The sequence below is a fragment of the Pelophylax lessonae genome, assembly GCF_965119305.1.
Source record: "Pelophylax lessonae genome assembly, chromosome: 3".
NCBI classification, from domain to species: Eukaryota; Metazoa; Chordata; class Amphibia; order Anura; family Ranidae; genus Pelophylax; species Pelophylax lessonae.
In genome coordinates this window covers 201,351,471-201,364,406 of record NC_138770.1, presented here as the reverse complement: position 1 = coordinate 201,364,406, position 12,936 = coordinate 201,351,471, and the positions used below count along the sequence as shown (strand labels likewise).

The 12,936-nt window shown below is 42.6% G+C and overlaps 1 protein-coding gene across 1 annotated transcript in view; it reads right to left on the bottom strand.

Annotated features, from left to right (window-relative positions):
* The window catches only part of LOC309549278 (coagulation factor X-like), a 104,385-nt gene that overhangs the window by 50,865 nt on the left and 40,584 nt on the right, over positions 1-12,936 (bottom strand). Inside the window, exons 2-4 of the mRNA XM_082249422.1 lie at positions 7,018-7,093; positions 4,770-4,924; positions 2,654-2,678 (exon numbers count right to left, since the gene is read on the bottom strand). Of these exons, the coding sequence (XP_082105548.1) occupies positions 2,654-2,678; positions 4,770-4,924; positions 7,018-7,084 (247 nt within the window). The 5' untranslated portion in view covers positions 7,085-7,093. The remainder of the gene's footprint in view (positions 1-2,653; positions 2,679-4,769; positions 4,925-7,017; positions 7,094-12,936) is intronic.

The window sequence follows — 12,936 nt, the reverse complement described above, 5'->3', positions numbered from 1 at the left end:
TATCTTTGTCTATCCTCTATCAATTCAGCAAATAGAACTCTAGTTTCCTGTTCACATTTCTAGCTAGATTTCATTTTAACCACCTGGCAACCGCTCACCCAAAATGTACCGTGGGCAAGCGGCCATTGTATGCAAAGAGACATATCCATACGTCGCTGCCTAATCCCAGGTTTAGGGCGTGCACATGTGCGCCCCCATCCGGGCACCTGCTGTGATTATACACAGTGGGAGCCTGTCAGCAAGTCCCGGCCAATGATTCACGGCTGGGGCCTGCTGATTGGCTGTATGCAATCACAGTCAAGAGCTCTGTATTGGTAAACAACATAGAGCTCTTTACAGAGGGAGCAATCTTTTAAATGAAACTGAGAGATCTTTAGTAAAAAGCAGCACACTTTACACATTAATGCTCTATATGTTAACCCCTTCCCAGCTAGTGTCATTAGTACCGTTACAGTGTATAGTATAATTACTGATCATTGTATTACGATCACTGGTAATGTCAGTGGCAGTTAGTCAGTTCCCCCCCCAGCGTCAGTTAGTGTCAGATTCTCTGCCGCACTATTACCATCCCATTATAAGTCGCTGATCGCCACCATTAGTAGTATAAAATTAAAAAATGTAAAAATTTTTAAAAATGTCAGTATATATATATATATATATATACCATAGTTTGTAGGCACTATAACTTTTACGCAAACCAATTAATATACACTTTTTGTTTTTTTTTAATAAAAAATATTTATGAACAAATGTTATTTTCTAAAAAATATGTTATTCGAAATATGTTTTATAGCAGAAAGTAAAAAATATATTTTTTTATTCAAAATTTTTTTTCATTTATAGCACAAACAATAAAGAAGTCAGTGGTGATCAAATGGCACCAAAATAAAGATCTATTTGTGCGAAAAATTATATAAATTTTGTTTGAGTACAGCGTAGCATTACCCAGCAAATACCACTTAAAGTGCCAAATAACAAAAAATGGCTGGTCATGAAGGGGGTAAAATCTTCCGGAGCTCAAGTGGTTAAGTTGTTGCTGAAGGAAACCTAATGCTGGCCATACACCTGCCGAAAAATCGTTCAAAAATCTGTCATTTGGTCCAATCGTCCATTTTTCCTCCAGTTAACGGGCACAAATAGAAAATCATTTTCAACTTTTCAGAGCTGAAAAATCGAAGGAACAGTTTTGAAAATCTGCTGGCCGATCGATAAACAAACGATAAATTGAAAGGTTAACCACTTAAGCCCCGGAGTATTTTCCTGCTCAAAGACCAGGGCCTATTTTGCGATTCGGCACTGCGTGATTTTAACGGACATTTGCAATGCTGTACCCAAATGAAATTGACCTCCTTTTTTTCCCACAAACAGGGCTTTCTTTTGGTGGTATTTGATCACCTGTGCGATTTTCATTTTTTGCGCTATAAACAAAAAAAGAGCGACAATTTTGAAAAAAATAAAAATATTTTTCACATTTTTTTTATACGAAATTCCCCCCAAAAAAAATGTAAACAACAAAATTTTTTAACATTTTAGGCCAATTTGTTTTCTGCTACATATGTTTGGTAAAAAAAATTGCAAGCGTATTTTGATTGGTTTGCGCAAAAGTTATTTCGTTTACTAACTAAGGGAAAGATTTATGTCATTTTTATTGTTTTTTTTTTAACTAGTAATGGCGGCGATCTGCGATTTTTTTGTGGGACTGCGACATTGCGGCGGACAGATGGGACCCTGACTAACATTTTTGACACTTTTGGGGGTACCAGTGACATTACTACAGAAATCAGTGCTGTACATATGCACTGTTACTGTAAAAATGACACTGGCAGGGAAGGGGTTAACTTTATTAGAGATCCAAGGGTTAAGTGTGTCCCTAGGGGCGTGCTTCTAACTGTCAAGGGGTGTGGCTTTTGATGTAACCACAGAGACATACGATCCTACATAGCAGGATCGTATGATCTCTGCAGTTACACCAGGGAGAATGACAGGGGGCTTTGTTTACATCAGCCGTCTGCCTTTCTCCCTCTCCAGTGGGAGATCGCAAGTGGCCGGCGGACATCGGAGCCGCCGGTCACTCGCGCGGGGATGCCCGTGAACCAGCAGGGGTGTGAGCGCGCCTCCGGCGGCGCACGCTCACCCCCGGTGGCGCGCGCTCGCCCCCTACAGGCTCCCGGGCGAGCGACGTAGCACTACGTGACTTTGCCCAGGAGGGGCTGACTGCCGCAGTAAATGTACTTGCGGCGGTCAGCAAGCGGTTAATGTGTTTCTTGGCCGACCTGTTTGCCCTAGGTATATGTGACAAACTGAATTCATTTATGTCCATTGAACGATTTATCGTTTGAAATTCGGTCATTACATGATGGCACGATCGTCTGCTCTCAGGGACGATTTTTCGTTTTTTCGAAAATGAGTGTGCCCAATATTTCGGCAGGTGTATGGCTAGCATAAGTCTGAGGTTTCTACATGAGAAAGGGAGCTGCAAAACAAGTTAGTCTGCTCTGCTGTCTCTTGTGAGAGCCCACAGTGTTCAGAGAATATTTTGTCATGTCACAAATGTAAATAGATAGTAAAAACTGATTCTAAACATTAGTTGAAAAGCTAAAGAAAAAGTAAATCACATAACATTTCCCAAAACCGAACAGTTTCTTTCACTTACCTTTATAGTGATACCAAAACTCTGTCTACAATGTATAAGAAAAGAGACACAGTCTATGTCAGAAAGGGTAAATAAAAAACATAATTTCGCATTAATCAAAAGAGAAGGATTTCCTTTACCTTAATAAGGAGGCAAAGTTATCATTTTTGAAACTAAAGGAACCTTAGTAGTAGTACATTATATATATATATATACAAAACAAGCACTTTCTTTTTAAGACCTTCTTTTTAGAAAATATGCCCCCCCCCCCCCGGCTGCCCTTCTATTTGGGGCTGCCTCCAACAATGAGGAGGCCCTGTCTACCAGTCTTAACATCTGCTGCTACTCCCTACACTGATGTGATCAGTGTTCTTTATCACAATATCAGTGGACCGACACACTGTATGCCTCTGCAGTGAGTAATCACAAATGTCATTTCATGAATGAATAAAAAAAAGGCACAATTACTTCAGCTGTAGGCAGAAGCTGACGGGTTGTATTTGCCCCTTGACTTCTTATATTTCTTGAGGACTCTTAGGTAGTTCCCAGCTCCTTTGGCTCACACCACAAAAACGCACTCCAGATCCATTCTGGATGCATTTCTGCATGCACGTTTTTAACGTGTTTGATGCCTTTTTTTTAATGTGTTTTGACGTGTTTCCGGAAGCATTCCAGATGCTTTTTTCCTTCACCAGTGCATTCTGGTGCATTTTTCATGCGTTTTACCATGTTCCAGTACAGTCCAGTGCAGTAAAAATGCAGCACGTTCTACTTTTTTTTTCGCTGGAACTGGAACTGGAACGCACTGAAACTGACTGCACTGGTGTGAACTATGCCATTAGAAACCATATGACCTACTTTAAATGTGTTTTTGATGCAGAAAAACAAAACCCACTGGACTGCATGTGGTATGAACTGCTCTACACTATAACACAATATTTCTCACACTTTATTTCTTTTCTCTATGTAAAATAGGAAAATCAGTCAGAAATTAACCCATGGGATGTTAAGGAAATGGTTTATTGTGCCATTGTCCATGTATCTGAATCATCAGGTGTGTATTTTCTCATTTTTTTATGAGAATGAGAATGAAATAAAGCAACCCTGCCTTATTAAAAGGTGACTATCTCATTTCGTCTTGCTGGTTGGTAGATTGCGCATGCTGATTTCTAGCTTGTTTACTCATCTGGTTTTTCCCTAAACTCAGCGTTGTTGTTGTTACTCCCTGGTGCCAGTGTGTGTCACTGGTACCTTTGGCAATAGAGTGAGATGCCACAGTAATACTTAATGTGATTGTAAAGTCTAATTTTTTTCTATTGAAATAACAAACATGTTATACTTATCGCCTCTGTGCAGTGGTTTTGCACAGGGCAGCCCTGATTCTCCTCTTCTTGGGTCCCTTCTATTATGTGCCCCCACAGCAAGCAACTAGCTATGGGGGCACTCGAGCCAAGTCACAGCTCCGTGACACGGATTCAGACACGGAGCTGCCATTAGGCCCCATCCTCTCTCTCTCCTGATTGGCTAACTGAGTTTAATTGACAGTAGCAATGGTGCCGCTGCTGTTTCTCAGCCAATCAGGAGAGAGAGTCCCGGACGGCTGAGGCACTCATGACATTGCTTGACAGAGATGGGCTCAGGTAAGTATGAGGGGTTAGCTGAGGCGGGCTGCTGCACATAGAAGGCTTTTTATCTTGACTTTACAACCCCTTTAAATGACTATTTATGTTATCCCTGGTCAACCAGTACGAGGTTTATTGCTACAAGTGCATGCTGGGGGCAGCATAAATATTTGGATACTTTTGGCCTGTACTGAGGTCTTTGGATAGATTCTGAGTGTTTGCAAACCAGTAAGGTTGTTCTGAATTTACAACCTCTCTCTCTCTCCAATGCGTTGCTGTGAGTAATGAAATCGTAAAAAAAGCTAAAGTAACTGGTACCTAATTATAACACACCCTCCTCCTTTCAGGCATGGACTGGGAAAATACTAGACCACCCTTTCTCTGGGGGTCCCTGACATGCCTCTGGATGGGGGGGGGGGGGGATGCTACAGAAGTATTCTTTGATTTTTGTGTCCTACATATAGTATATTAACATATTTGTTGAAACTTTCTCAATTGGTTTACGTTCCACATACCGTTTTCTCCTGTGATTTAAAAATTTCTCGGGCTTCTTCTCTAGAACATGTTTCTTCATAACATTCCCGCTCTAGGTTGCCTGGAAGAATTTCCTCTAGGAAATGATTGGCACGCTTCCTCAACACATGATGTGCCTTCTCCCTCTCTATGAACACTAGATGTTGCAAAGAGAAATCGAGCATATGTAAAAAAAACTAACACGGATTTTCATTTAGAGCATAAGAAGGGTTGCAAAGATTGCATGACTACTGAGTTTATGCATAATCTATAGAGTGCTTGCTGATAAGCATACTCTGCCCCATAAACCACCAAATAAAACACTACACGGTTATATAGTTGGAAGTGCAAGGCCACAGCTTTATTGATTTACAAAGCATTTTTGTTCCAATGATAATGTCAAACTGATAACTTACAATTAACTAAAATCAACCTTTGCCAGCCACAGTTGAGTTGTGGGCAGCCATGTAACATGCCAAAAAATGTGTCTGTCCTAAACAACAGTTTAGGATACACACCTATTAGCAAAGGCCTGTTAAAGGTTTAAATCATTGCCAAGTAGACTGCTGGCAAGACATACCCAACCAATAAACCTGTGACAATTATGGGCTAATGTATTGTACACAGGACAGTTGAAAACCTCTTCTGAACGCTGGAAACCGACAGTGAAAAACGTCAGTTTTACAGCTTTTATGTACCGAGTTTATGTGAGTATAGCAGCAGTTATGAGCGTTTGAGGTGAGACCCTCCCAAATGCCCACAATGCATGAAAAACGAGTCAATTATTAACTTTGTTATGTCCTATTTTTTGTCTTTTCACTATGGATCCCATCATGGGCATGTGTGAGGAAACGCTCCTGATGTTGCTGAGGCTCCGAATATATCAAAAATTGCATGAGAGGACCAAAGTTCATTGCTACTGGACTCGTCCATTGATATAGGCAACAGCATGTGGTGAAATGTATGTTTCATTCACATTTTTGTATGTTCAAAAAGCATCAGAAATTGTTTCCCCTTTCAAAACGCTTATAAACGCAGTTTACTGCGGGTACACTCAGTTACACCAGGTTACAAGCATTTGGTATTTGAAATGCCAGTAAAATACAGTCCTGAATGCAATTTATCTGCTTTTAAAAAAAATGCCTGTAACCTCAACTGCCTCTAAACTACTATAAACGACTGAGTGTACATGTACACATGAGTAAACATAGATGAGTGTTCAGAGGCTGCTGAAAAAAAGCCCAACTGCTCCTAAACTTCAGTTTAGCAGCTGTAGGGTACATGAGGCCTAACAGGAATTTAGGGCGGGGGGGGGGGGTGGTAAGATGGGGGCTGAGAGGAGCAGGAGGCATGTCCAACAGTTGCCTGAAGGTCCTGCAAGTCTGACCTTTCCTTGATTCTATGTACGGTTTTTTATCATTCTTTTATATCACATTTTTTATTCTGATAAGCAGCACAAAGTAAAATACTAACATAAGATCATAGCCAACAATTATTTTTTTAGCTGGCTGTGTCACATCAGAGAGATTTTACTTTACTTCCCCTCCTAGAAACAGAACAGGAAATAAGAGGAAATCTCTACAAAGTTATCAGAAATCCCCTCTTTGTTGTCACCAGAACAGTAGTCACTATTGGAATATTTAATCTTTACTTCTTTTCTGGTGACCTCTTTAACATTGGGATTTCTTCTCACATTAGTAACCTGGTGACAATGGGAGGAGGAATCTCCCCAGTGAAAACCTAGACAACCCCCCCCCCCCCCCAAAAAAAAAAAAAAAAAAAAAAAAAAACACAGATAATCTAAACCTTACTCTATTAAAAAAAATGCTTTGCTATCAGGGTCCATTCATACGAGCGGTGTGCCCAGCAGACTCAGTTTTGCTCAGTTGGGATCGATCCACTGATCCCCGCTGAGCAGGTGGATGACAGCTCCATCTCCGCTTACTATGCAGAGACGGAGCTGTCAGATCCCTGCTCTCTATAAGAGATCGGATGAAAAAGGACCGCCTGTTCGTTGTTATCCGATCCTATCCGACCTGATGGAAATAGGGTTTCCATCCGTCTGGATTTCACAGACAGGATCGGATAGCAGCGGGTGTCAGCGGAGCTGTCTCCGCTGACATCCGCTGCTCCATAGAGGTGCATGGATCATCCGATCAGGTCTGCCTGAAAAACTGACAGGCGGACCTGGTCGGAAAGCCCATGTGAAAGGGTCTTACGATATACTTCAAATCTATCATTTAATCATACCTTTGTAACATGATACGTTGGAAAGCAGTAACAGAGTAACATAAAGGATGTGGCTTAATATTTTCATTCTTCTTGTCTGTAACATAGAATTTGTATTACATTATAGTCATCAAATTCTTAGTGTTTTATCAGTGCTAATGAATATTCTTGATATATCTACATTTCTTCTACAAATCATTAGAGAATCATAAATTACCACAGGATGGTAATGTAACATTATTTTAGAAACAATAAATTGTTTGCAATTCCAAAAAAAACACAACCAGTTTAGTGTCCATTCACACTACCGTGACTTGTCAGGCGACTGGTCAGCCTGACAAGTCGCGGTCCGTCGCGGTCCATTGTGTGCTACAGGAACCGTTCTAATAGGAGCGACACAAGTTGCTCCGACTTAGAAAAAGGTTCCTGTACTACTTCGGGGCGACCTGGAGTGACTTGCATAGACATTCATTATATAAAGTCCGTGCAAGTCGCGCCGAAGTCGCGGTGCACGCGACTTCACAGGTCGCCCCCGAAGTCGTGCCACTGCAGTGTGAACCGGCACAATGACTTGTAAAAATACTATGTTACCTTTGGATTACTCTCACATGTATGGCCAAGATTTGTACATGGGAATAATAACTAGTTCTTTGTCACATACATAATGTTACAGTACAATACACTGTAACAATATTAAAAGGATTTTGTGTTACCCAGGATTCTCATTCAGGCAGTTTTAGTTTAGGCCTCTTGCACACGATACTCCTGTTTGAGCATTTCCTTTTGGCCTCATGCACACAATACTCCTGTTTGAGCATCTACTTTTTCCAGACCTTTTTTTTTGTATGTATTTGCGAGTATTTCTGAGTATTCACGAGTATTCGTGAGTATTTACGTGCGTTGAGGCTTAAATTACTGACCAAAAATGCAGATTTTTCTATTTTGTTCTTACTGAAGAATGCACAGCGCTTGTTTACGCGCCTGTGTGCATAGGCACATTACAATTAATGGGCTGTATTTTAGCTCAAAAAGCTGTACTATTTTCAAGCCGCGAGATGCTCAAACAGGAGTATCATGTGCAAGAGGCCTTAAGGGCTGGGATTGCCTAATTCATGTAGAGGAAACTGGATTTTCAGTTTCCTCAGAGAATGGTAAAACCTGAACTGGGTCCTGGAGGCAGGAGACTGCAGAGACTTGAGAGGGTTGAAGCCTCCAATCAAGGGTTCATGTTTTGCCAGCAACCAGCGCACTGGTTTGTGTAGGTGTGTGCATTGTTTTTGAGAGGAAGCTGACTGTAGGTCATGGCTCCACCCCAGCCATCAAAGGAGATCTTTGCCCAGGAGTCAGGAGGTCTGCACCGAGTAGACAGTTGGAGCCAGTGCAGCAGGGAGCTGCTATGTGTGTGCACATGTTTGAGAAGACTGTATGGAGGAGACACACAAGGGCCCGAGGACTGAGGTCAGAGCAGTGGCACTGCAAATGGAAATCAGGAGGATGATGACAGTGGCGATTCTAGGAACACTATATAAGGGGGGCACATAAGATACCAAAGTCAAAACTGGGGGGGGGGGGGCACTCATAATTTTCACCACTATATCATACCACTGAAAACAACTAAATAAGTATATATATATATATATATATATATATATATATATATATATGTCAAAATATAAGTGCGTGTCGGCGCGACTATAAAACTGGGATCCAAACTCTATATGTATATGTAAATGATCAAATCAATTGATTGGTCGCAGCCGCTATATCATCATATGTTCATCACTACACATCCAAAGTTAACAATCAAATCATACGATATAGAGCTACTGACACCTGATCATGAAAAATGTGCAAATCAAGCAATAATAAAGTGCTTAAATGAATAAAGATTCTACCTTAATGCCAATATCACAAATAAAGTTGCCATACATAAACCCACAATTAATCATAATGTGTGGGTAGTGAATGGTATGTGTACACAACACTCTCTATATAATAAAGGTAATTACAATGTGCAAATACTGCAAACAAATGACACTGTGCTTGAGCACATAAAATCACTACTAAAGTGGAAATATAACATCCAGCGTTAACAATTAATAATGACACATCACTTGTTAAATTTATGCATATAACAGTCCATGAACTGCATCCAAAAAAGTAAAAGTCTCTTCAATATCCCAAAGGTGCTCAAGTGATTACTGGATTAATGAAAAAAGTGCTCGTGATCCCTCCACCATATACGGATGGCCTCTCATCTCATATTCTGACCTGTGTTTTACCACCAGGCCAAAAAAGCGACTGTTTCCCCTATGGGGATGTACGGGGTCACGCCACCAGGTCCTGGAGTTTCCTTGAGACACTTTGGAAATTGTGAATCAGCTTGCCTCCTACTGGAAAGAAGGGGAAAATAAATTAAATTTAAAGGCAGAGAGCACTAGATCCTCTTTTCCCCTTCTTTCCTTATTATGTGTATCGAGCATGTGAAGTAGGAGGCAAGCTGATTCACAATTCCCACAGTGTCTCAAGGAAACTCTAGGATACGGTAGCGTGAAGTTGGAGCGGTTGCCATAGGACACTCCTGAGCTTTGGCAGTGTGTGGTGAACCAGAAGGCCGCAAATATATACATCCAGTGATTTACACTGATTTCACCTCAAGCAGAATCTGGATTACAAATACCCCCTTTTCCCTTTGGATTACAAATGTAATTTATGTGAATGACTAGGGTTCCTGCTGCTGGTGAAGATTTGCAAGGCCTTGCTAGAAAGAGACTCACATAATTCATAGATAAGGGGGCCCCCTATAGGTGATAGAGTGCACTCTTTCAGTATTACACAATGTTGAGAGGTATTCTATTGAGATATATCTACAAATATATACATTCGGCTGAGTTAGTTAGATCTGACTGTTTTATCTATAGTTATTATAGATTTAAACATCTGATTGTCACTCCCACAGGTTCACAAAAGAAGTTGCATTGCAGTTACACATATATATATATATATATATATATATTTGCATCTCTAGTTAGATATTGTTATATCTATTGTAGAGAGTCAGCCTGGGACAGGCTGAAGAGAGGGTTCATTATAGAGGGCAGGTACTTCCCTTTCAGACCTGTTTATTAAGCACCTGATCTGAAAGTATCAGTGGAGCTGTTTGTGTGGATCTGTTTGCTAGGAGTGGAAGAGACTCCAGCACACTAAGAGAGAAGCTCCATTGCTGTCTGTGACCTGTATTGAGTAAGCCAAGCCTTTGAGAGACTGTAGCTCTGGCTAAAGCTTTGTAATAAGTTGCCTACAAGCCTGTCGTTTTCTATTTGTTTTGCTGTTTTGCTGAATAAAAGCATATTTAATTTCACTGGACTGTCTCTGAGCTGGCTATTCACCCCTCTGATCCTGTACAATTGGTGCAGGAATGCATTGGGCAGTTTGAGGGGTGCAGGCCAATCCTATGTCCTGAGAAATACTGGGCTAATGTGCTGGCTCCACTCCTGACTGCAGATCTGACTGCAGATCCCCAACCGGCATACTGTGACTTGGCCCCAGAATCAGCATGGGACTATAAGCTGCTAAAAGCAGAAATCCGAGCAAGGCTGGGAGTGACTGTTGCTTTAATGGCAAGCCGAGTTCATGACTGGCGCTTTGAAAGAGCAAAGCCTGCCCGTGCGCAGCTATACCACTTGGTGCATTTGTTCCAGGACTGGCTGAAACCTGAAGAGAAGACACCCACTCACATCTTCAAAAGAGTCGCACTGGATCGTTTACTGCATGGGCTGCCTAGGGAACTCCACCGATGTGTGGCTCAGTCCAAGTCTCAGTCCCTGGATGAGATATCTGCTCCTGTTGAGGGCTACAACTGTGCTGAAAGTTCCCATGTGAGTCCCTCTATCACCAGAGAGCTGAGTCAAACTAACAAAGTGCATTCTAGCACCAAGATGGCACCCACTGACCACAGAGTATCTGCTCGGGTGCATAACACAAATGATAGGATCACCCCAGTACCAAAGCTTCAGGAGAGCCGGCAGGGGGAACCCCGTGAGGTTTACTGTTGGTCCGGCCATCAACTGGGTCATCTGGCGGCCCAGTGCCCAAGACAGGAAGAACCAATGGAGTGCGACATGGGTCGCCATCGCTCCTTTACAGTGTGCGTTGCAGCCAGCCTGAATCCACATGAGTGTGTGATGCAGGTCAATGGACAAGAGGTGGTAGCGCTCCTTGACTCTGGGAGTGTTGTCACGCTGCTCTGTGCAGACAAGTTGCAGAAAACTCTGGTGTCAGGGGAACAGGTCCGGGTCATCTGTGTGCATGGTGATGTGAAGGACTATCTGGTGGCCTGTGTGACCCTGTGTACACCTGCAGGAACTGCTACACTAAAAGTGGGGGTGGTCCCAAGATTGCCTCATGACATACTAATCGGGCGAGACTGCCCCATATTTTGGGACTTGTATGAGCACAAGCTCAAAGGTTCAGGGGCTTGTTCCCAAAAGCAAGAACCCACAGAGGTTGTAAATAATACTGTGTTGTAGAATGCTGATACTGATGAAAAGTACCAGGTGGCTGAAACTGCAGAAAGTGAGCCCAGTACCCTGGAGGTATTAGCGGGGTTGGAAGCATAGGGAACCTCCTCTGAGCCAGAGTTGTCAGATCTCGGGGGCTCCCGGGAAGATTTCCTTAGTGCTCAGTTGAGGAACCCTACTTTGATCCCCGCCAGGGAACAGGCCATGGCATTGAACGGTGTGCCACAGCAACCTGGGGCGGATACACAGTTCTCCCATTTTGCTGTGAATCATGACTTGTTGTAAAGGGTAACCAAACTCAATGATAAAGTGTTGGAACAACTGGTGGTACCCACAACTTTTAGGTCTAAAGTGCTACATTTAGCTCATAGTCATGTGCTTGAGGGACACCTTGGCGCGGCTAAAACTCAGGAAGGGGTTTTACAGAATTTTTATTGGCCCGGGGTATATCGGGAAATTAAGTACTACTGTGAGTCCTGCCCCACCTTTCAAAGAACCGCGCCAACACCCCATTTTTGTAGTCTGCTGGTACCGCTTCCAATTATCGAGGTTCCCTTTAATCGCATAGCAATGGACTTGGTGGGCCCTGTACCCAAGTCAGCTAGGGGACACCATTACATCTTAGTTGTCCTTGACTATGCCACCAGGTATCCGGAAGCGGTCCCTTTAAGTAATTGCTCATCCAAAGTCATTGCACAGTTGTTTCAGATGTTCGTGAGAACAGGACTCCCATCCGAGATCTTGATTGATCAGGGTACCCCATTCATGTCAAGAGTAATGAATGATCTCTGTAAACTGTTGACATTTGTGGACTTCGGTGTATCATCCACAAACTGACGGGTTAGTGGAGCGGTTCAACAAAACCCTGAATTGGATGCTAAAAAAAAGCAGTGGAAGAGGATGGCCATGATTGGGATTACTTACTGCCTCCCCTGTTGTTTGCCATAAGAGAGGTACCCCAGGCCTCCATGGGATTCTCCCCCTTTGAGTAAGTTCATGGGAGACACCCCCGTAGACTACTGGATATAGTGAAGGAGACGTGGGAACAAGAGACTGCCCCTTATTGGAGTGTGGTGGAACACATTTCACAACTGCAGAATAGAATAACAAAAGTTATGCCCATAGTTAGGGAACATTTGCAGGCTGCCCAAAAGGCCCAGAGTCGGGTGTACAACCGATCCGCCAAGGTTAGGGAGTTTAAACCTGGGGATCGGGTGCTGGTGTTAGTGCCTACTGTAGAGAGTAAGTTTCTCGACAAGTGGCAAGGACCTTTTGAGATAGTGGAGAGGGTGGGGAATGTTAACTACAAAGTCCATCAACCCACCAAACGTAAACTCTACCAGATTAACCATGTTAACCTGATCAAACCATGGAAAGATAGAGAGGTTTTGACAGTCAGTGCGAAGGTCCAGGAAGATCC